The 25,185-nt window shown below is 38.6% G+C and overlaps 1 protein-coding gene across 1 annotated transcript in view; it reads left to right on the top strand.

Moving 5' to 3' along the window:
* Positions 1-25,185, top strand: part of LOC126209861 (mucin-17) — a 154,312-nt gene that overhangs the window by 38,442 nt on the left and 90,685 nt on the right. The window contains exon 7 of the mRNA XM_049938987.1: positions 4,429-4,730. Within this exon, the coding sequence (XP_049794944.1) occupies positions 4,429-4,730 (302 nt within the window). The remainder of the gene's footprint in view (positions 1-4,428; positions 4,731-25,185) is intronic.

Below are 25,185 nucleotides of genomic sequence, written 5' to 3'. Positions count from 1 at the left end.
CTGGCCACAATATTATTCATGGTGTGAAGTGTCAAATGGCAATACAGTGATGTGGTAACAAAAACTTTACATGTGGTGGTATTTCTGTTACACGTGACCAGTTATTAAATTGAATACATCATTCTGACAAAATTAATTACTGTTTGAAAGCATACCTTTTTAAGGGTAATATTCCAAAATAAGACAATTTTAACGGCTATATTTTACTTGGCGTGCCAACAATCAGCTTACTGATCCTACCATAATTGGGTAAGGAAATCAAAATCTCATTATGCACGTACCATTAGTATTTATTTATTTAATTTATTTTTTGTAAACTGGTTTTATAGCAAAAAACTCACCTGTGATTATTCGAAAAGTGTAAACCACACTAGACTTGGAGTTAGTTCCTCCAGTGCTAGGTAGCATACTAGGCAAAAGTTTTCAGCTTCTGTCCAGTTCATATCCTTCCATTGAAGATCTTTGCAATAGTTTTTCAGGTTTTACAAGGCCTTAATCTATTCCTGAAGCCATCCATTGGTTTCCACAACAGTGCCGATTCGGGGATCTTCAATCTGGAACAATGCTTCAACCGTCGGGCTTCTTCCAGCAATGATCTCATACAATAGAATGTCCTCCTGGTGTCATTTTGAGATGCCGCATTTTGTGTCCCTCTACCTTTCTGTTCAACCTCAACCTCTCTCTCTCTCTCTCTCTCTCTCTCTCTCTCTCTCTCTCTCTCTCTCTTTTGCTCAGCTCTACAACCGCTTTTGTCTCAGTGGTCTATTTTGGTATATTTTCATTTAGCTATTTGAAGCTCTTCTTCATCTTTGCTTGTTCACAGTGTTGCTTTACCATCTTTCTTTCTGCTATTAGATGTCCAGTTCTGTCTTGAATCCTTTGCTTTATCTTCATTGCCCTTCGTCATCCAATTGTTTTTTCAGCACATAATCTCACAGAGTTCTTGAATTTAAAACATTCCATTTTGATGTCAGATCTTGAAATGCCTGGAATCAATTTTTAAGGCATATTACGAATGAATTTTCTACTTTCATGTCTTTTGGCTTTGCTGCATTAAAGTGTCTCCAGCATGATGCAGGAGAAACGGATCAGAAATTTATTTTGCAGAAACTACTATTTGTGGCACTGTCGAAGTTGCAATAAGAAATATCCTTCATTTGCGATGATTAGTTTCGGACACAAAGTTTGATAATGAATGTTGCCAGAAACTTAGTCTCGACAAATAAAAGATATTACTCATTGCAAACTAACAACAGAATTACATACACCCAGCATTGCTGTGATTTGAACTTCAGTTTAAAGTCTGCTCAGGCCAAGAAATGGTCTGACCCCACATCTGCGGCATGGTAGATTCATTTATCTCACAAAGATGACGTCGATTGACTATTTATATAAACATAATCAAATTCATTTAAAGTGTCTCCGTCAGGTGAAGCCAGGTTATCTTATGTATCATTTTATGTTCTATACAGAACCTCAGAAGGGTATAGATTAATCTGAAACATTAACCGTTATCATAAATGCATTGTGCTGTTGCAAAGGGTCCAACATATTGAATGCTTTTACGAACATTGCTAAGTAATGCTTTCATATCGCTCATAAGAAGTGTAACATCATGACTGGTTGTTTCATCAAATAAATCGTGCAACTGCTCGTAAAAGGCATCCTTGTCTTCATCATTTGCATCTTCCATTGGTGGATAGACTTACACAGTGATTGATCATACAGTGTAGGCTTTCACAGCCATTATGGTCTTCACTTAAAACTTGAGGGCTGATAGGCCGTGGTCGATAAATAAAATTCTCCCCTGACATTTCGTCTCTGACTGTGGGAGACATCCTCCGAGGTAAAGCGGAAAAATGGCATGAATAGCATCCTTCTAAAATAGCAAATGATGATTCAACACAATACCAATATATGAAAAATCACTTATGGCCAGTGACAAACTCAAGAAGTAAGCACATTAAATGACCATACTTGAACACCAGATGACACTGTATTGTGGCAGACCACACAAACAAACAATTACTTTTGAATTTGTTTATTTGATACAATGCATGATGGCATAACATGGAAGTACAAAGAGAAGTGATACAGTCTGTAGCATAACAACATGTCCAAACTTCGAGGTTGCTTGATAGCTAACAGCTAATGATATGGTGTAGGCTGATTTCTGGAGGCTCACGTCAGCCTAGATGGAGACAATCAATGATGTCATTGGAATTGACAGCACTAGTTTTGAGTCGGCACAGCAAGTTGGTGTCGTAGATAGAGCTGGAGGCCGGTGGTGGAGTGTCTGGTGTCGGTCCTCACATCCACGACTAGCGAGCATTAGCTCAGGGCATGAAATAACGTCTGTGGCATGCCAGCGCAACAAGTTGCTTGTGTGGCCGGCGTGGAGTGACAGGCGGTGATAAGTGTAGTTTACCACACTATGGAATTATAGTTTGGCATTTTTCAAGGGCACTTACATTTTCAAGGGCACTTCTTCCTTACTCTCCTTGTAGGATCAAGCTGTACCCCTCTTGGTTTGCATTTAAAATGAAGTTCTGATGCTTTCAAAAGTCTGCATCGTAAATACTTGTAGTAGCTGAGGAAACATTCCACGTAGGAAAAATATATCGAAAAACAAAGATGATGTGACTTACCAAATGAAAGTGCTGGCAGGTCGACAGACACACAAACAAACACAAACATACACACAAAATTCAAGCTTTTGCAACAAACTGTTGCCCCATCAGGAAAGAGGGAAGGAGAGGGAAAGACGAAAGGATGTGGGTTTTAAGGGAGAGGGTAAGGAGTCATTCCAATCCCGGGAGTGGAAAGACTTACCTTAGGGGGAAAAAAGGACGGGTATACACTCGCAGACACACACATATCCATCCGCATATACACAGACACAAGCAGACATTTGTAAAGGCAAAGAGTTTGGACCAAATGTCTGCTTGTGTCTGTGTATATGCGGATGGATATGTGTGTGTCAGCGAGTGTATACCCGTCCTTTTTTCCCCCTAAGGTAAGTCTTTCCGCTCCCGGGATTGGAATGACTCCTTACCCTCTCCCTTAAAACCCACTTCCTTTCATCTTTCCCTCTCCTTCCCTCTTTCCTGACGAAGCAACCGTTTGTTGCGAAAGCTAGAATTTTGTGTGTATGTTTGTGTTTGTTTGTGTGTCTATCGACCTGCCAGCGCTTTTGTTTGGTAAGTCTCATCACTTTCTTTCTTTTTAGATATATTTTTTCCACGTGGAATGTTTCCCTCTGTTATATATATATATATATATATATATATATATATATCTAAAAAGAAAGATGATGAGACTTACCAAACAAAAGCGCTGGCAGGTCGATAGACACACAAACAAACACAAATATACACACAAAATTCAAGCTTTCGCAACAAACTGTTGCCTCATCAGGAAAGAGGGAAGGAGAGGGAAAGACGAAAGGATGTGGGTTTTAAGGGAGAGGGTAAGGAGTCATTCCAATCCCGGGAGCGGAAAGACTTACCTTAGGGGGAAAAAAGGACAGGTATACACTCGCACACACACACATATCCATCCACACATACAGACACAAGCAGACATATTTAAATATGTCTGCTTGTGTCTGTATGTGTGGATGGATATGTGTGTGTGTGCGAGTGTATACCTGTCCTTTTTTCCCCCTAAGGTAAGTCTTTCCGCTCCCGGGATTGGAATGACTCCTTACCCTCTCCCTTAAAACCCACATCCTTTCGTCTTTCCCTCTCCTTCCCTCTTTCCTGATGAGGCAACAGTTTGTTGCGAAAGCTTGAATTTTGTGTGTATATTTGTGTTTGTTTGTGTGTCTATCGACCTGCCAGCGCTTTTGTTTGGTAAGTCTCATCATCTTTCTTTTTAGATATATTTTTTCCACGTGGAATGTTTCCCTCTGTTATATATATATATATATATATATATATATATATATATAGGGGGGGGGGGGGGGGACTTAAAACTGCAGCTCCTTTCATCACACTGTGGAAAAGCCTCAAGAGTTCCTAATTCCTTAGAGCAAACAAAACACACACACACACACACACACACACACACACACAGGAATAAAAATACCATAAACTTGCTTTCTGTCTGAATAAGTCAGTAGAGAGAACTGAATGAGTTTGAACTAGGCATGATTGATTGTAGGAGCAAATAACTTCACACATCCTCTGATAAATTGTATAACAGTTAATGTCCCACAGTGAACATTTTGGGGAAGCAATAAACGCAGTTATCACTCAACCAACACAGCACATGTTCTGCAAAATATAGTTTCTCGAAGGAAGAAGTAGTATCTTCCAATATACATAAATGATTAATCAAAATGTATACTGTTGTGTACAAAGTAACTGTAAAAACTTACTAGAATTTCTTATTCCTAAAGCCATCTCGTGGATCTTTTATCAGCAGAACAGCAGCTCTCCTCAGATGTGAAGTGCGTCTTGGAAGAAATTCTGGACCGCATTGCTAAAAAGGAATCTGGAGGAATTACTAATGATGAAGACTTGGCAGCTACCATCAGTGAGGACACACCCACTGTCACGCCCGAAGTATCTGAACCGGTGAAGCTTCCTGAGGCGACGCCAGAGGAGCAGGCAGAAAAAGTGTCTATCCTGTGGGCACTGGGCCTGACGATGCGCCACGCCGTGCCCCCGCCACCCCCAGTGCCCAAGTCGGCACCTTACACTGGCACGCTCAAGACTGTCATCAAAGTGAGTACTGATTGTAGACATTGTGCCTCGTGAAGTTTATTTTTGATCACCCTTATAAATTACATTTTCAGTGAGTGTTGTTGATTGTATCTGCGTATTTATGTACTGTGATATTGTCCTCTGCTTATCTGTTAATCACCTTGTGCTTCACTTCTCATGGCTTTGCTTTTTTCTTTGTGTATGCACCATGTTTATGGTGCATGTAAAAATGTGACAGTGGAATTGTGTGCCAATTTCTGAACTATTTAATTTTATTAAGTAGTGTACATATGAGTGAAATCAAGAAACAGTATAGTTTCAATAACAACAAGAACAGTGGGGGAGATAGGCAACCACTCATGCAGCTGCATTTTACATAACCGTAACAGACGGCTAAAACCATAATAAACAGCATTATTAGCTTTTGCATGAAGTGTGTGATGAAAATATAACTCAATGAGGAACAGTAAATTTACTGAGTGATGGCACATTTCCACTAGGGCTGTATTTATGAAGATCTTTTCTAAGTCGAACAACTACTGTTCACTTAAAGAGCCGTTGTGTATCTGCTCGAAACAGCGTGCCATACATATAAAAATGGCTGTGAATTCACACAATGTGTTACTGTTGGCAATGATCAATTGTACTGTTCATGATACTTTGTGCACTAAAAAAAGCTTCATAGTATAGTCATTGATCTTTTATATACAGATGAAGGTTTTTGCAAAACATTAATACAGTAAAATTTTTGTGTGCCCATAGCCAAAAATTTGTAGTGTGCTCTGATCATTTCATATGGCATACACTCTCCTTACATCTTCTGGAAGGCATTAGCAGAAATCGGGAGGTGGGCACATGCTTTCCAAAATGTCATGGACGTATAGCAAATAGCCCTTGAAAATTTTATTGCATAGATTCCTCATTGCCCATCAGGCTAACTATGTTGTCCATCTATTTTTGTACATATTATATTAATTTAAATGTACAATTCTCTCTTATTTTTATGGCCTTGGATATAAAGCTAGGAAGCCACAAAAATGTTTTATGTTGAAACTCAGTATTTTGTTTGTTTGCATCAAAATACTATATTCATCCATAGATCACATCTATAAACGGATATCCTCGTAAAATATCAGTGCTCCAGAAAAGAAGAAAAAGGCTACCAACAAGTATCTGTCCTGATATCTTGTTACTTTGCAGGTACTCCATAGCAGCACAGTGAATTAATACTTAGTCTGGACAATTTTTTGACAGTAGAATCCGCACCTTCTGAAGGGGTGCTGTGTGTGTCACCTAAAAAGTATTAAAATGTCTATTTACTATTGTAAAGAAGAGAGTTGTTACTTTGATTGAATAACACAGTCTAAATCAAAACTTCATTTATTTTCGATGCAAGCTTTTCAGCTGGTATAGACCACCTTCAGATCTAAAAACTCTTTGCAGCAACTGTTGCATTGGGGGGGGGGGGGGGGGGGCTGACGGCACACATTTGAAGTTAGACACAAGTTTTGTGTGGCTTTCACTTCATTATCAGTGTGTCACCCATGTAGCTTCAAGTCCCCTCCACCTTCTTCAATGTTCATGGTCACCTTCTTCTAGATTTCTTGATGATGTGAACCTGCCTCTCTTCCTGGCCACGTAGACATCATTTCCTTCCGCAGAAAGTTGAGACCCGTAAGATCTTTCGTAAGCCAGAACAACATAAACCAAGTGACTTTCGTAACATCATGTATGAGAATGTATTGAAAAGACATTTAAGACCTGAACATATCAGTTGCCTTTTTTGCTGTTGACACTGTAGACCGTGTCTTGTTCTGCTTGCCAAAACAGCGCCAAACCATGACGCTGAAGCACAGCAGGTGGAGATGCTTGATCACCATCATGCTTTGTCAGTGCCCAGTGCCCACGCTTCTTTCATCATCTTTTCACGTATTTCAGCAAAAGCACATACAGTGGGATGGTCTCGCTTTACTAACTACCTAAAAATAAGTCTTCAACTCACACAAACATCTTTTGTTGGCTTAAGAGAATAGTAGTGGAACACACTATCTGGAAGAATCTCATGTTACACGAAAACTTTGCCCCCTCCTAGTATCTGGATACAGGCTTCTTACTGACTAAAGAATTTCTGGAAATGATTGTTACTCAAAAACTGCAAATTTAATGTAGTTGAACATGACAGGAAATAATGTGGCTTATGCAATTACTATATATGTTTATTTTTTTCTGGTTGTTACACAGTTCATGGGAAATTATGTAGGTTCATTGGTGTGACTGCAGTTTCAAGATGGAAGCAATCCTTTATGGAATAGTGATGAAGTAAAGCCCTCAATCTTTTCTCTGTGGCTTCCTCATACTGCTCTTATTGAGTTGCAGGAAGGACTGATCCGAAACACTCACATACTGATTCCCAGCACTTCACAAAATGGCAGCAGTACATATACCCATCAACATTCCACAATTCCCTTGAGGATGTCCCCTCCCCTTGCTTCACAACGGAATCACAACAGTGCTCTACAGGTTCTGTGAATGAAGGAAGTCTATCATGACTTGCCCATTCTACATTTAGTATTACCCATCAGAGCTGTTTTAATAGATGTTGTAGATACATCCATGTAGATATGTACAGTTATACTTATTCTAAGACCCCAAATGAATCAATCACTAAAAGAAAATGCCATTCTATGCTCTAGAAGAAAGGGGTAAACATATTAAAATTTCAAGGTTGTAAAGATATTCCTCCACGAATTTGGGCTTTCACAACTCTTTGGGACATGTAATACAGTACAGTATGCGGTCATAGAACCAAGAGTTGTGCATCCCTGTTGGCATAGCTGCACAATAATTTGTCAAGCTAGAGAGACAAGGACCATCTTAGTTCAGTCATAATCTATTAAGCCAGTTATGCTGGCCAATTTAAGGGCAATTTTGGGAGACATACCATGTTCATCTTGTCGTATATTGGCCCTGGGCTACAGTTCAGTTAACGAACCCAAAAAATGTTCTTTCAGAACACATTGATTTTCAACTTCAGCTGTGCCAGTCAGCATTAAAATGGTGCAGGACTGAGGACGCAATTAAACATAAAATAAAACGAGAGAAAGTTCGGGATGGAATAACAGCTCAGTGCCTCCTCTGTGGCGAGAAACGTAAAATAAAAGTATAGAAAGTGTAAAAGTAATACAGTAACAATTAATGTGCTCTGATATGAAATTCTGTAAGAAGCAGTTTTTAGGTGGCATTAAGTTTAGTAAGACTGTTTTTAAATGTGTATTCCCTGTTTCTCCATTTTTGAGATATCCAACAATTCTGAATTGTCATTACTTTTCTCCTATTTCAGATTTTTAATTTTCAGTTTCAACCCAACATTAAGGGAGTGCTTGTGAACATTTTCAAATTTTATTTAATAACTTTTTGCATACCTGGATTTAATCATATGAGGTTGTAATTTCTGATGGTTTGTTTCAAAAAGATCCCATGCATATTCATTTTAATAACACAAAAAGATGTACTTTGTATGTAGGCTGCTATAGAAATACTTAGTGTTTTGAGTATCACATGTGCTCTACCTTAAATATACCAATTGGATAACTGACAATCACTTGGAGATACAAACAGCTTTGCATACTTCTTGTCTGGTTTACTTTTTGGACCAAAGCTCAGTTTCAAACTAGCCGGATCAGTTATGTCAAAACTGGCAATTTTTTAAATCTTGCACCCTGTACTAAAAATTTTGTTGGACATCCATGTTGTATGTAGATCTGAAGGGCCTATACTGGCTGGAATTGGCCATCAAAAATAAATAAAATCATGATCTAGACTGCGCTATTCAGACAATTAGACTATATCAATCACTGAAGTATCTACGTTACAGTGTAATGCCATCGTCTAGTTGCTACCTTGTAAGCAAATAAAGATAGAGGAAAATTTGGACTCAAATGTTGCAGCAAATCTACATCCAGAACAGTGTAAGTCTCATAAACTTCTGTGATGTGTCATACAAGGTGTGATAAAAAAAATACCGTGAATGGTGTTGTTAGAAACAGAATAATAAGCTTACATGGAATTTGATTGAATCTCCTTCAAAGTACTGTCCTTGGCATGCAATACAATTATCCCAACATTGAATCTATGACTGAAAATATTTCTGGAAGGCTTCTGTTGGAAGGACATTCAGCTGCTCTGTCCTGGCCCTCTGTGTCAGGAATGGCGTCCAAACATTTTCCTTTAAGTGTGGTTTTAGTTTTTGGGAAGAACCAGAAGTCACATGGTGTTAAATCTGTTGAGTAAGATGTACATTGATAGACAGGAACACTTTTTCCAGCAAAAACTTACAAATGAAAAGCAAGATGTGATACGACTTGTTATTGTGATGAAGAAGAAAGCTGTTTGCCTATTTTTCTGGTCTCTTCCTTGGTACATCGTTTCACAAACATTGCAGTATGCCCTTGTAAAATTCAGCCTTTACAGTTGTTCCCCTTGGAACAAACTCTGATTCCATTAGACCCTCAGCATTGGAAAAATCAATGAGCACGACCTTGATATTCAATTTTGACTGATGGGCATTTTTAGGTCAGTGAGATTCACTAGTTTTTCATGGGAACTCCGAATTTTCGTATCAGGATTGAATCCACAGGCCCAAGTTTCATCTCCAGTTGTGATTTTGGACATGAATCCTGGATCTGAATGGAGATGATCGTTCACATCCATGCACAGTGACATAAGATTTCTCCTTCTGTTCATCACTCAAAAGTCTGGAAACAAATTTTGCACGCACTTACGTCATTTGCAAATTATTGGTTAAAATACTTTTCACAGCCTTGTATGAACAATTTTTACCAATTTTCTTCTGTCTTTTGAGGTCAATGAAGTCCCTAATATTGCCCATCCTCTAAAAACTCATTTCCACTTTTAAATTGCTCATACTACTTGTTAATAGTATTTAGAATTACAGCATTATCACTAGAGACTGGATTATGTGCATCATAAAAACCTTAAAATATGCATGAAAAATACTTTAAAATGCATGAAAAGTGTTGAAATATGCTAGATCAAATAATTAAAAAATATGGTAGTTGCTGCGTGCATTATATCTGAAAGTTGAACCTGTACTTATCAATTACGAGGATGAGCACCAACCATACAAAAAATCGGTACATTTAGAACACTGATATTTTCTGAATACTTTCTGATAGAGTTTAGGAAGGGGGTCTTTCTGGGATTATTGTCTAAAAAGTTGGAAAGTGGGGATACATACTGTGTTTCAAGAATTGTTCCTTCTTTGCTATTGTTGTCAGTAACAAGCCGATGTGATGCGAGTGAGCCGCAGTCGATATGTACAGGACCAAATTTGAGAAATATCGCACGCGCAGGGGCACGCTCAAAAACTGCATAATATTTTATTTAAAAAAAAACATACAATCATGAATGAGATTTTCATTCTGCAGTGGAGTGTGCACTGGTATGAAACTTCCTGCCAGATTAAAACTGTGTGCCGGACCAACCTTGGGACCTTTGCCTTACGCGGGCAAATGCTTTACCAACTGAGCTACCCAAGCACGACTCACGCCCCCTCCTCACAGCTTCACTTCTGCCAGTACCTCATCTCCTACCTTCCAAACTTTACAGAAGCTCTCCTGTGAAGGCAAAGGTCCTGAGTTCAAGTCTCGGTCTAGCACGCAGCTTTAATCTGCCAGGAAGCTTCAACATACAATCATGAATTTTTTTGAACAGTGTAAACTTTTAATTAGTGCTATTGGACCAAAGCATCATTTATAATTTATTTTACATTTTTCTGCTATTGTAAACATAAACGACCAAGTACAGTTCCAAATGTTCAGTAGTAAGATTGTGTCTTCCATCACTCAACACATTTTTATAAACAGAAAAGCACTATTCTACATCAACTGAGGTAACTGGGCAGTATTTGAATTTGGGTGCTATGTTGGCACTTATTGTTTCTGGTAAAAGTTCACCCATCCCATTAATTATCAATTTGGCACAAGGGTTCAGAGCTTGGGTTATTGTTTAAAATGTTTTCAAGCTTTTCTTTAAGTTTTCTTGGGAATACCTCTGCCAAAAAGGAATTCACTAGAATAATTTTATTCATTAACTGAATAGATTCATTCAATGCCAAACATGGAGTTTCAAACTTGTTAACACTTGCAGGTATGTGGGAAAAATGAGTGCTAATCACAGCAATGTCTTTTTTAATACCGGAATCATTAAAAGCTTCCTTGCACTGGTAAACTGCCAAAGCCTCTGCATTATCGAAGTCATTTACTCTCCCTCTAATGGCCTCGAAATGTTCATTGTAAAACAACACATCTTCGACCCACATACCCCGAGTTACCACTGGTTCGGAATGTAAAGGCACATTCGATAGTTTTTCTTTGTAAGTCCTGATGTGAGCAGGAGCCTTTAGAAACACTTTCTTTGTGGACGAAGTCATTTTATTTACATTCACAAAAGTGGAATGTACTTCTTCAGCAAGGAGATGTACTCCATGAACAAAGCACGTCACATAAATCGAAATGGGATAAAATACTCGGAGGGCTCTTCCTGCTTTGATCATATACGCAGCAGCATCTGAAATAAACACAAACACCCTTTCATCTGCAGAAAATTCTGGATATATTTTTCTAATACCCTCATTCACAAATCTGGCAATCATAGAATGATTTACTTTTTCAAGTTCTTTGCAGACTGCTGAATAGGTAGGAGGAGGCTGTTCTTTAAAAGCACCAACAATTAAATTTGCAATGTAATGGCCACAAGTGTCTGGAGCTTCGCCAACAGAAATCGAGATAGTGCTGTCCTTGAGTTCATTGCATATTTCTTCCAGAACATTTACATAAATCGTCGGTATGTAATTTTCGCAGTGTTGGTTCATCTGATGTATTTTAGCAATATTTGCACAGGAAGCCTTTGAGGATAGGGTTTGTAAGTTTCTGAAGAGGAATATTGCTTGCAATGAATGCTTCACAGAGATACATGTTTAAATTGACTTTTTGGTTACCTTTGGACAAATCCCTGCTACTGCAACTTGCTCTTGTCTGTTGTTGTCGTGGTCCTTTCTTCTACATTCCTGTTATATGAAGACTTGTCTTGACATTTTGGACTATTTGAAACTTTTTTTGCATGAAACATTTTTCTCGCAAAATTGACAATGTAAAACAATTCTTTCATATGTAAATGTTCCAGGATGATCAGCTATCCACGAAATGACATTTCTTTTTTCGGGTGGCATTGCACACAACATGTTAACACACTAAACGTCGTAAACACGTTCAACTCTGTACATGTAAATTGAAAGCTAAACTGAAACAATGGATGTGCGACTGAAAGCTTGCATAGTTTTATTTAATTGTTGCTGCCGCATATGGTGTGACAGCAGAGGGGATTAACTGGGGGCAAGGGTGCAGGTGCATTGGCTCTGTCTACCAATTTCTATTCCTCTTCTGTAATAATTTCGCTAGGAAGTGGCCTCTCGGTTAGCGATTGCACGCAGTTCTAGGTTGTCGTCAAACTGTGAGACACTCAAATTAGATTGAGCTAGAGACCACCCATCTAATTTTTTAAAATATTGTTAAGGGAGAGGAGAGTTTTGGGGTGAGTTGGACGTTTATGGATAATGAACAAAGGGACACAAACCAGGTAGGCTGATACAGAGATAGATGACATGAAACCTTTCTCTCTCGATCTGCTGCTGCTGTGTTTTGACTGGAATTTTTTTTCAGTCTTTGTTTCTAGTTTCATTTCAGACAATTCTTTCATGTAATGTGCTTGTCTCACATGTCCCATTATGTTTCTCATATTTGTTGTATACTCTGTGTGCTCATATTTGTTAGACTGCTGCAGTCTTTGTCTGTGGGTAACTTGAAGAAGGGATTGTCAGTTATCTTGAATATTGCTCCTTCGGAGAGTCCCGAAATCGAGGCAAAAAGTATATTTGGAGTGGATAACATGGAAGCACCTCACCCCGTCGGCGCAATTCACATCTGTCTACCGCCAAAATATGAGAGACCACCCAAATGTTTTCGGTAAATAGACACCGACTTAGAATTATGTATAAATCTGCTAGACACAGTAAAGCTCTTATGCTGGAATAATGTTCAAGCATTGCTACCTTTAACACAATGACAAATTGCTGCTCTATAATTTTAGTGAAGTGTGACAATCCTGCTTCGTGCTTCAAAAATCTGCTACACAGAAATGGAAAACAGACATAGTATGTAAACTGGGAAATAAATATGTTTCCCTTCCTAGGCAGCCCGTTTCTTGACCCATAGTTAGTTGCACTGTCAATCATCATCATTCTAAAATCCATATTTGTTATAAAAATGGATGTATATAAGTATGTGTCTATGGATGTTTCACATCTGCTCCCAAACCACTGGACTGATGTCAACCAAACTTGGTACACACATCCCTTACTGCCAGGCAATAGTCACTCTGGGGGTAAGAAACACCTACTTAACATAGTTAGGGGGATTTGAGGTCATAATCAGTGGGATGCATGAAAAACTACCACATTTTGCGTGAAGTTTTAACACATTTATTCTTTGCTGCAAAGACACTCCTACAGTTGTCAGCTTAGGGAAATCCCCTGCACCTCGCAGCACTTTTGAGAGCTTTCAACTGTGAAGTGCAAATGACTGTAGGCAAAAACAATAGCCATCTACAGACCTACAAAGAGATGTGCCATAGAGACATTTACAAAATCGTATTGTAGACGTGAAGCAGCTCCGCCCACCATACAGAAACTGTCTGGCATCGTGTCACACAGCCTACTGCAGCAGTACATATAACATTTCATTTCTAATAGAAAATTGACAAAATTTGTACTCAGGCTATGGCAGACTTGTCAGCCTATTAAGTTTATAAAGTTCCAAACTCAGCAGAGAAATCTTGCAGTTTTACCTTACAGTTGTTAAGCATTTAAATTGGTTCTTCTCTGACAGTTGACTGTTTGCGGGGAAATCTAGATCTCACTATGATTGATAATGTCATTGCATTTGATTTTAATTAGTATTTAGGAATATTTATGCCCATAATGTTAACAGATGAGAAACAATAAACACAACTTTTTTATTTCTTTAATACTTTATGCCTGCAGGTGTTAATTTTCATTTTATTTTCACACTGTTATACAGTTTTGGCCTTGGGCAATTTTCAAATACCCTTCTAAAAGCTTTATATGAAACTACAAGGGGCATTCAATAAGTAATGCAACACATTTCTTTCCTCGGTCAATTTCGGGTGTAAAACAAATGCACGGTTTGTTGTGGGACATTGTGAAATACTCTCACTTCAGCCTCTGTAGTTTCATAAAGTTCTGATAAGTGGCATTGCTTTATGTAGCCTTCAAAATGGCTTCTGTGACGGAGGTGCATTCCAAGCAAAGTACTTTTTATTTGCTGGCAAACCAAAGCATTGCAGGTATTCTGCAGAGACCTGGCAGTCAACAAAAGCACAATGAATCATTGGGCAAGGTGTCTGTCATTATTGCAAGTGTCGTGCAAACCTGTCCGATCACACGTGTGCTGGTCAACCACACAGACCACAGTCGAATCCCTCAGTGAACTGGACGACTCTGTCGGTAGTGCTTTCACTCTCGTCCACTGGTTGGGATACTCAAAGGTTTTAGCCAACTAGGTTCCTCACCGCCTAACGGATGACCATAAAGAGCAACAAAGGACCATCTTTTAGTCCAATGAAGGTTGCACTCTGCAGCAAGCAGTATTTCGCCTAATGAAGGAAGCAGTATGTGGATGATGGAGAGCAAGATGTTGCCTCCGACTTCAATCATAGAATGGTATGTTACTATGTGGGCATACGTGCCTTCCCATAGAGTGGTGAAAGGCCGTCGCATTGAACAGACATTATGTTGACAAATAGAGTTTTTTAGCCAAAAGAGTGGAGAATAGTATGGTTTATGGGAATCCTGTATAACACCGAAATGCTTCCAGAAAAAAGGTGTTGCTTTACTTGTTGAAAATCCCCTTGTATATTAGATATTCAGCACATGAGTTCTTTAAGTTAAAGTGGAAAGCAGTGAGTAAATAGAATATAAGTTACCAGAAAGGTAATAACTTACAGGATATTTTGTTAGCACTTCTGTCATTAAATATCTGCAATGACAAATACTGAAAATTTAGTGTAGGTACTGTTACAAAGAACATACACCAACTTCACACTGTGTACAGGATGCGTCCGCTGCTCCTACCAATGTTGTTTTATGAAACCCACAATATTATATCTGGCCTTCAAAACCCACACCCAAGATTTTCGTATTCTTTGCTCTCTGTGTGCTAACTAGTTGTCCTGCAGGATAAAATGACTAGGATGTTTTTGTAAGAAATGTAACATAGTTAAATTTTGTGCTGGTATATTTTTCACAGAGGCCGCAGTTTTTGCATTACTCAAGAGAAACATACAAAAGTGACCTCCAAATGCACCTCAACTACCGCACTCATACCTCACCAGTCAGGATTTCTAGTATGTTGTTTGTGGCATTCCCTCCTACCACTCTACAAAATATCCAGCTTCACTAACTGGTCCTGATTTTCGACCATTTTTGGTCTCTCTTGATTGGGCTGTTATGCCACCAGCATAGTCTCTTATTTCATTAACACTATTAATTGAAATGTGCCTCTGAGGATAAGGAAAGAGAGATGATTTTTGTAAACACTACACTAAAACTAATGAAATTTACAATTCAGTCCAAACTTACCCTTACGCACACAGTAGTTTTGCAGTGAGAAGACTTGAAAAATACAATGGTGTAATTGTTTATTTTGTTGTTGTTGTTGTTGTTGTTGTTGTGGTCTTCAGTCATGAGACTGGTTTGATGCAGCTGTCCATGCTACTCTAGCCTATGCAAGCTTCTTCGTCTCCCAGTACTTACTGCAGCCTACATCCTTCTGAATCGGCTTAGTGTATTCATCTCTTGGTCTCCATCTACGATTTTTACCCTCCACACTGCCCTCCAATACTAAATTGGTGATCCCTTGATGCCTCAGAACATGTCCTACCAACCGATCCCTTCTTCTAGTCAAGTTGTGCCACAAAAGTCATCTTCTCCCCAATTCTATTCAATACCTGCTCATTAGTTCTGTGATCTGTCCATCTAATCTTCAGCATTCTTCTGTAGCACCACATTTCGAAAGCTTCTATTCTCTTCTTGTCCGAACTTTTTATCGTCCATGCTTCATGTCCATACATGACTACACTCCATACAAATATACACATACTTTCAGAAACGACTTCCTGACACTTAAATCTATACTCGATGTTAACAAATTTCTCTTCTTCAGAAACGCTTTCCTTGCCATTGCCATTCTACATTTTATATCCTCTCTACTTCGACCATCATCAGTTATTTTGCTCCCCAAATAGCAAAACTCCTTTACTACTTTAAGTGTCTCATTTGCTAATCTAATTCCCTCAGCATCACCCGACTTAATTTGACTACATTCCATTATCCTCGTTTTGCTTTTGTTGATGTTCATCTTATATCCTCCTTTCAAGACACTGTCCATTCCATTCAACTGCTCTTCCAAGTTCTTTGCTGTCTCTGACAGAATTACAATGTCATTGGCGAAACACAGAGTTTTTATTCCTTCTCCATGGATTTTAATACCTACTCCGAATTTTTCTTTCGTTTCCTTTACTGCTTGCTCAATATACAGATTGAATAACATCAGGGAGAGGCTACAACCCTGTCTCACTCCTTTCCCAACCACTGCTTCCCTTTCATGCCCCTCGACTCTTATAACTGCCATCTTGTTTCTGTTTGTGAATAGCCTCTCGATCCCTGTATTTTACCCCTGCCACCTTCAGAATTTGAAAGAGAGTATTCTAGTCAACATTGGCAAAAGCTTTCTTTAAGTCTATAAATGCTAGAACCGTACGTTTGCCTTTCCTTAATCTATTTTCGAAGATAAGTCGTAGGGTCAGTATTGCCTCACGTGTTCCAATATTTCTACGGAATCCAAACTGATCTACCCTCTGGTCGGCTTCTACCAGTTTTTCCATTTGTCTGTAAAGAATTGGCATTTGTATTTTGCAGCTTTGACTTATTAAACTGATAGTTCGGTAATTTTCACATCTGTCAACACCTGCTTTCTTTGGGATTGGAATTATTATATTCTTCTTGAAGTCTGATGGTATTTCGCCTGTCTCATACATCTTGCTCACCAGACGGTAGAGTTTTGTCAGGACTGGCTGTCCCAAGGCTGTCAGTAATTCTAATGGAATGTTGTCTACTCTCGGAGCCTTGTTTCGACTCGCGTCTTTCAGTACTCTGTCAGACTCTTCACGCAGTAACATATCTCCCATTTTATCTTCATCTGTGTCCTCTTCCACTCGCATAATATTGTCCTCAAGTACATCGCCCTTGTATAGACCCTCTATATACTCCTTCCACCTTTCTGCTTTCCCTTCTTTGCTTAGAACTGGGTTTCCATCTGAGCTGTTGATATTCATGAAAGTGGTTCTCTTTTCTCTTAAGGTCTCTTTAATTTTCCTGTAGGCAGTATCTATCTTACTCCTAGTGAGATAAGCCTCTACATCCTTACATTTGTCCTCTAGCCATCCCTGCTTAGCCATTTTGCACTTCCTGCCGATCTCATTTTTGAGACGTTTGTATTCCTTTTTGCCTGCTTCATTTACTGCATTTTTATATTTTCTCCTTTCATCAATTAAATTCAGTATTTCTTCTGTTACCTAAGGATTTCTACAAGCCCTCGTCTTTTCACCTACTTGATCCTCTGCTGCCTTAACTACTTCATCCCTCAAAGCTACCCATTCTTCTTCTACTGTATTTCTTTCCCCCATTCCTGTCAATTGTTCCCTTATGCTCTCCCTGAAGCTCTCTGCTACCTCTGGTTCTTTCGGTTTATCCGGTCTCCTTAAATTCCCACCTTTTTGCAGTTTCTTCAGTTTTAATCTACAGTTCATAACCAATAGATTGCGGTCAGAGTCCACATCTACCCCTGGAAATGTCTTACAATTTAAAACCTGGTTCCTAAATCTCTGTCTTACCATTATATAATCTATCTGATACCTTCTAGTATCTCCAGTATTCTTCCATGTATACAACCTTCTTTTATGATTCTTGAACCAAGTGTTAGCTATGGTTAAGTTATGCTCTGTGCAAAATTCTACCAGGCAGCTTCCTCTGTCATTTCTTACCCCCAACCCATATTCACCTATTACATTTCCTTCTCTCCCTTTTCCTACTATCAAATTCCAGTCACCATTGTTTATTTTATGCTGCTAGAATTCACAAAATTGGTAGATGAAATAAACATGACTGTCGGTTTTACAATTTGTAAGTGCTCGACTGAGTGAGTGGCATAATAAGGCCAGTCAGTGAAGACAAAAAAGTCATTGTAGGATGTAATTTACGCATTCGCAAATGTTTGTACAATGTTAGGAGGGAATGCCGTGAACTACATACTGAGTGTGGGGGTGGAGTTGGGTCTGAAGGTCACTTTTGTAAGTTTTCCTTGAGTAAGTTGAAAACTACAGCCTGTAGTGAAAACGTATTCTTGTTCATTTTTTTCTCTAGGATTAATAGTTCGCATGTAGCGAGAATGTGAAAATCACTTGTATGGTTTTTGAAGGCCAGATGTGATAGTGTGGGTTGCACAAAACAACCACAGTAGAGACAGCTGAATCACCCAGTATTTACAAAGATGAGATGTGTGTCTAACACATATGTTCAATATGTTTCCTATGAACATGCATATGGGGTTTGATGGAGTGAATAACTTAAATGACATTTCAGCTATACCAGTATATAATCTACAGGTTACAATAAAAATCATATTATTTTACAGCTACTTATTACTTTTGCAACAATACAGAAATAAAATAAAAATCATTAGCTGCAGACATGGAGCAGTCATTCAAAAATTTGTAGCAACTGTTGATCCAGTATCTGAGAAAATCATCAAAACATGCATAAAATATGATACTGACATTTTATTGGACAGATGTTTAAGACAGGCTGGCACCTCTCTAAAAAAACTGTACCTGTCTGTTTTGAGTCAGAGCAGAAAAATAAAACTGGTATGGACAACAACAATGACAAGGACAATGACAATGACAATGATAAGGAAGACAGGCCAACATTTGATATTGATTTCAAATCTATTTCCTTTCTTCAGTATTAGAGGAGATCAAAAATTACAAACAGAAAACTTATAATTGCAAAATTAGTGCAAAGAAAGTATAAGGACATGGGTGGGCAGATACAAACAGAACTGTGTCACCAGGCTGCAGAGCTGAAATGGTGTGGGAAGGAAATATATTTCTTTCAGATAGCATAATTCTTCCACTCTGCAATTCCTGCCATCACCAACGCTACCAACTCACCTTTTCCTTTATTCCACTTGCCTGCAATGTTGATAGCTCCCATTTTTTCATGCAGTTGTTCTGCAACATCAAGTCATCAACTCTTTACCCATACGTGTTGCTATTCTTTCGCCATTTTTACTGTTTGCTCTTGTGTTATTGTAATCACCAACCGCTTAACGTTACTGTTTCATTTTATTGTGTTGCCAACTTAATAACATTTTTCAATATATTACTGTCTTAATTATTGGAGCTGTCTTTTTTTTTTCTTCTTTTTTTTTACGTCAGTCCTTGTCCTGTGTGGAAAAATAAAATACAATTATGTAAATCAACAGCATTTTTTTGTTTATTTTGGAACTAAAGTAACGTTATAGCACTAAACTTAACATTAACAATTTTCACAGCAAAACTTTATATTTAGCAAAATACCTTTTTTTCTTGCATGCTTCTCATTTTGGATGTTCTTCAAATGTAAGTATGTTCAGTTCATCTGTTTTATGCACTAATGTCTGTATATGGGAAAAATTGTATTTCATTGTAGATTTGTAGAAACAGACGTTTGATGATGGTGGCATCAGTATATTGTGTAGCTGATGTTTGAAAGACCACTGGTTAGTATCTTGAGAATGTTGGTCCAAACTTTTTAATCTGAAGTTTAAGGATCAGGTGTTAATTATAGAATTTAATTTGTTTTGTTTTTGTTGTTCTTTTATGGTAATGTTAATGGTTGTTCGTCTCTCTTTATTTGTACTGTGCAAGTCACTATTCAGTCTGTAAGAGTTAGAGATATCCAATTTAGTCATGGATGGGCTCCCTTAACAGTTTTTTTCGTTTAAACCACAAGCGCTACACTACTCCCCTCAGAACCATATTAATCTGAATTGTAGGTTTGTCTGTCAGAGTTTGCCAGTTCAAACACCCAGCTTGTCAACAGTGAGAATAGTTTGGGAATCTTGTTATGCAGTTCTGGACTAGATCCTCACCATTGCATTTGTTAGTCTTGTGAAGTGTGAATTATTGTAATGACAGCTTGTGCAGTGCATTGTTTTGTTTTGTTTTGTTTTGTTTTGTTTGTGCTGTTATTCAGGGGTAGCGACTGAAAAGAGGGGAGTTAGTGATCTGCTTGCTGACTGGCAGTCTACTGCTCCAGGTCTGCACTTCGTAATCTCAGAGTTTTACAGTCATGTCAAAGTGATTGTCATAAATAGTGAAGACCACACTTTCCGCACTGTGGAGAGATTGTAATCCAACCCAGAGCATAACTGTTAAGTGTAGTTGTCAGGAACTTTAAAGGCCACTATGTCTCCTCCCTGCCCTTGCCAAAATGCTGGCAATCAAACATTTTTTTCTGTGATTAGGTTTTGAACCACCTGGTTCCAGATTAATTGATATAGCATTCATTCGCAGCAACTATTATGGGTATGTGTAATTTTGGTTGTATGAGACGATGATAAACTATCATCCATAAGTTTGGAAAAACAAAGCTACACATTACAACAGAGCAAGATGGGAGAGATCTATGTGAGTTACCGATTAGAATACAGAGTAGTATGCTCAAATAATGATTAATAATGACACGTATTATACAGATAATTGTGCATACACATAAATATTGGTAAATATTGATATTCCTCAGTTTTATATAAACTGGCTTTACCTGTCCAAATAGTTCCACCAAACATGTCAGGTTGCACCAGTTGATGGCACAGCTATGTACAGGTACGTTTTTGACAGTTGTAGTTCCATTTGTATGAAGGTATGATATGCCACGAAAGAAGGTAGTACACACAGTGAAAGTAATTGCTAATGCTCACAAAGTGCCAGATTCCTTATGATTCACAGATGAAGATAATCGCTTTGCACCAAGAAGGCAATAGTATCCAAGAAATATCAAAGAATTTGTAAAGTTTCATCAAGAGTGTTGTAAAGACCATGCACCAGCATGGAGGTACATGCTCCTGTGATGGGTGTCTTTGCTCAGGAGCACACAGGAAAATATGGACGCCAGGAAAAGTATTTGGTAGTGACCAGTAAACATAATAGATTCAGAACTGTCCGTGAATTACTGCTCAACTAATCACAACTAGGGATACACAAGTGAGTCAACAGTGTGATGGCGCTTCACAGAAAACAGCCTCCAGGGTTATGTAGCAGGAAGGAAACCATTGTTGTGCCCTGTTAAGAAGAAGAGCGAGCTTCAGTGGGCTATGACACACTGACATTGGAGAGCAGGAGGTTGGGAAAAAGTGTTACTCGCTGACAAGTCAAAGTTCAAAATATTTCGGAATAAATGTCATCAGTTTGTACAGCACTTACCCTGTGAAGCTTTATATGCGATTCCAATTGTGAAGCATCGAGAGGATTCTGTGGTGGTATGGGGATCTTTTGGAGGGAATAAAGTCAGTGATTTGATGGAAGTAGGTGGAAACATGAACCACAAGGATTGTCATGCCATTCTCCAGTGACATGCCAAGACATCTGGGATTCATTTAGTTGGGGAAGGGTTTGTTTCGCAGCATGACAATGACCTGAAACATATATCTTGCTTGTGTCAGAACTATGTGAAGTCTCTGGAGGTTCAGAAAATTTTGAAAAGTTGGAATGACCTTCCCAGTCCCAGGTAGTACCCCAATCGAGGTGCTGTGGGAGATAGATTGGAAAAGAGGATCTGAAAACAAGAAATCATGAATGGGACACTACTGTGGGAGGTCCTGCAGTGAGGATGGAGACTAATTCCAACTGTAACCCAGGCAAAACCGACCCTGTGCATGCAGAGAGTATGCAAGGCTCTGATTAAAGCAAAAGGTGCCTATTTGGAGGAATTTAAAATTTTGTAGTTATATTTACCAATGTATTGTTTCAGTTTAATAAACATTAGAAAACAATAAAATGCAATTTTATAATGTATTTCTTTATTGCCCATAATCACATGGTATTTCCAAACCTGTGTATTTGAAAAGTATCCACTTTTGCCGAGGTGGACTTCATGCCGTAACATACACAGTAAGGTCAGAACGGAATAGAGGACGTTGAATCGAGCAGAATTTTCTGTATAACCCTAAGCCAGAAATGCACAGTTAAGGCGCTATGATTGCATGGAAATTATTCCAGTAAGCGAATGTGTTAGGATGTGTGCAGCAGTGCAGTTTTTCAAGAGGGTAAGCCAGCTATTTCTTCGACAATGCCAACTTTATAATGATGTTGGAGGCTGGAATTAACTTGATTTGCTAATTTGAGAAAAATAAGAGTTTTTTAAATTTAATTTCAGTTTTCTTTTTCATCTTTGTCGTAGTTTACACTTGCTAATCTACTGCACTTGTTAGATTAAAAGTTTATTCATGTGTTTTGTTCAGTAGCAAAAATTAAAATGTGTGCCCTTTACATTTCATTTCAACTACTTTGCACCCTGCAGTATCACATGTCATCTATGTTATTGCTGCGCTGATTGTGCAGTACTGCCTTTTATCTTAACAAAATAATGGAACTAAGGTATTTCTAATGTAATTAATTTAGTATTTAATAATCCAGCTTTATCCAGTAAACATCAGAGTATTTATGTCTAGTGTAGCTGTTAGCATTTATATTCAATGTAACCATGAATATTTACACCTAATATAACCACCCCCTTGCTTTGATTGTTCAGCTGAAACCATTTGCTTCAATTAATTTAATAACTAACTGTGCTCTGCAGCATAACTATGTTAATAGGGACGAGTTAGTTTGAATAAATGTGCTTCCACTCGCCCATCAGTGACTGGCTGTAAGTTTATAGCCTAAGCTCCCAACAGCACATTTCTAATTTTGCCCAAATCGAGTTCCTGTAACCTCAGAGTGTGTTGTTGGGTTGTCTTTCTCCACTGTGTGTGTTTCACTGTTGTGTTGAGTAGTTTCCACCAAGTGCAGCAGTTAAGACATTGGACTCACATTTGGCAGAATGGCAGTTAAAGTCCCTGTCTACCGATTCAAATTTTGGTTTTCCACAATTTCCTTAAATCACTTAAGGCAAAGGACAATTTCCTTCCCCAGTCATAGAAGGAGGCAGACTTGATAGCATAATTTTCTGGCCAACAGACATTCTATGACTATTCTAGGTGAAAACCAAATTTTTTTCATGGAATATTTAGGAATGACATCACATGTCACTGTTGTGGTGGTTCATCCCAATTAATGAGAACATTAAGCTATTATAGAGATATTGGTTAAGTATTGTCACCTGGTTTGATTCTCCCCCTTCATTCTTTTCTGTACTCCACACTAATGGCACTCACCAGTCATTCACATGATGGAGATACACCCCTACAATTTGTAACAGACAAGATGGGGGCAACAGCAAACCACCACCTCAAGAACTGTATCCAAAATGGTAATGTGGGATTCCCACTTAAAGGCTGTGCATGCAGACATACCAATTTACTTTCATTGATGACCACGCACCTACTACTACTACTACTACTACTACTACTACACTAGTTCTGAATTTCCCAACTCATAGGAAATGACGATAGCCACTTGCCAAATAGCCAATAAATTAAGCAGTGGGTGGAAGAAAAAATGCAAAGTAGCTTAGGTTTTGAGTAAAGTTCCTTCCCATAGGTGACATAGATACTCACTTTCCAATCTAAGGGCAAATGAACGGTAACTAATGGCGTGGTGAGACCACATGGCAAAAAAGTAAATAAATGAAAAGAGCTGAGACATTGATAATTGAAGTATTGTTTCGGTTTGGAGAAATGTGTGAGAGTGGTAAATATGCTGACCGTAAATAGGAAAGGGATTGCGGATATAGTGGAAAGAGCATAGATGAAATGTCAAGAGGTTTGAGATGGGGCTGGCAAGAGCAAAGTACATCCAGACTGAATTTCACAGTGCAGCTGTCCGTATGCTGATTTGAAACTTCCTGGCAGACTAAAACTGTGTGCTGGAGTGGGGCTCTAATCTGGGACCTTGGCCTTTTGCAGGCGGCAAGTGCTCTACTGACTGAAGTTTTTGAACGTGGCTGACAAACCCCCCACCCTGCTCAAGAGCATTTCTGGCAAAAATAAAGCTCCGAGGGCGGGTCGAGAGTTATCATCAGATAGCTCAATTGGTAGAACACTTGCTCAGAAAAGGCAAAGATCCCAGGTTCAAGTCCCGGTCTGACACAGTTTCAGTACACCAGGAAGTAGCAAAGTACGTGTTGCAAAGCTAGTTTAAATATTGGAGGCTCAGAAGCACAGGTGCTGGGGTTGCATTGATATAAGTTACAAGTAAGCTGAAACAACTGCATACCATTCTGATGGTATGCTGTTGATAAAATATTGGGTAACAGTACGATGGTGTGCTGAAAAGTAAGTTTCAGTATCTTCTTATTCTTTTCCAAATATTGGTCGAGATATTTTATGTTACACATATTACTCGGTTGACTTTCCCTCTCCACTGACACAAGTCGCTGCTAGAGGGCTCTGGATTGTAGCATGTGACATGCCAGCATGTAACTTAATGATGTGGATGTATGAGAAACAACATGGTGTAATCAACTTTGGAATTTGAAGAGTTTGTCCGCACATGGAGCACCCTCTTCTTCAGCATGACAATGCAGACCCCATGCAAGCACTGCTACATCTGCAACAGTCTGATACCTTGGGTTCACTATCATCAGTCGTCCTTTTGTAAAGTCCTGACTTGGCCCTATCTGATTTTCATCCATTTGCATACTTAAACAAGATTTTTTAAAACTTTCCTCTGACAGTTATGAAACAGTGCAAGCAGAGGTGAAGCTGTGGCTTCACCAACAAAGTCAAACTTTCTACAATGACAGTGTCAACAAACTAGTGCCTTTTTGGAAGACATGCGTTTGTTGCCAGGTTGACTATGTTGAGAAATAAATTTGTAGACATTAAGAATAATGATATAGAAAGTTAAAAAGAATTAGTTTTTCACATTAAAAAATTCAGAGCCATTATTTTTCAGTACGCCCTCATTGTGTACACATTGTGTGTCTATTCACATTTACAAGTGCATTGGTACTAAGGAGTACATATTTTGCAGGGGGGAGGGGGGGGGGGGGGAATTAAGACACTGCAACTAACTATGTAAATGTGACACATTTTTTTGTGGAGATGCCATTGCAGGT

This window comes from Schistocerca nitens, chromosome 10 (genome assembly GCF_023898315.1).
Source record: "Schistocerca nitens isolate TAMUIC-IGC-003100 chromosome 10, iqSchNite1.1, whole genome shotgun sequence".
Lineage (NCBI taxonomy): Eukaryota > Metazoa > Arthropoda > Insecta > Orthoptera > Acrididae > Schistocerca > Schistocerca nitens.
Note: the sequence above shows the minus strand (reverse complement) of the source record. Positions and strands in the feature narration are given on the sequence as shown.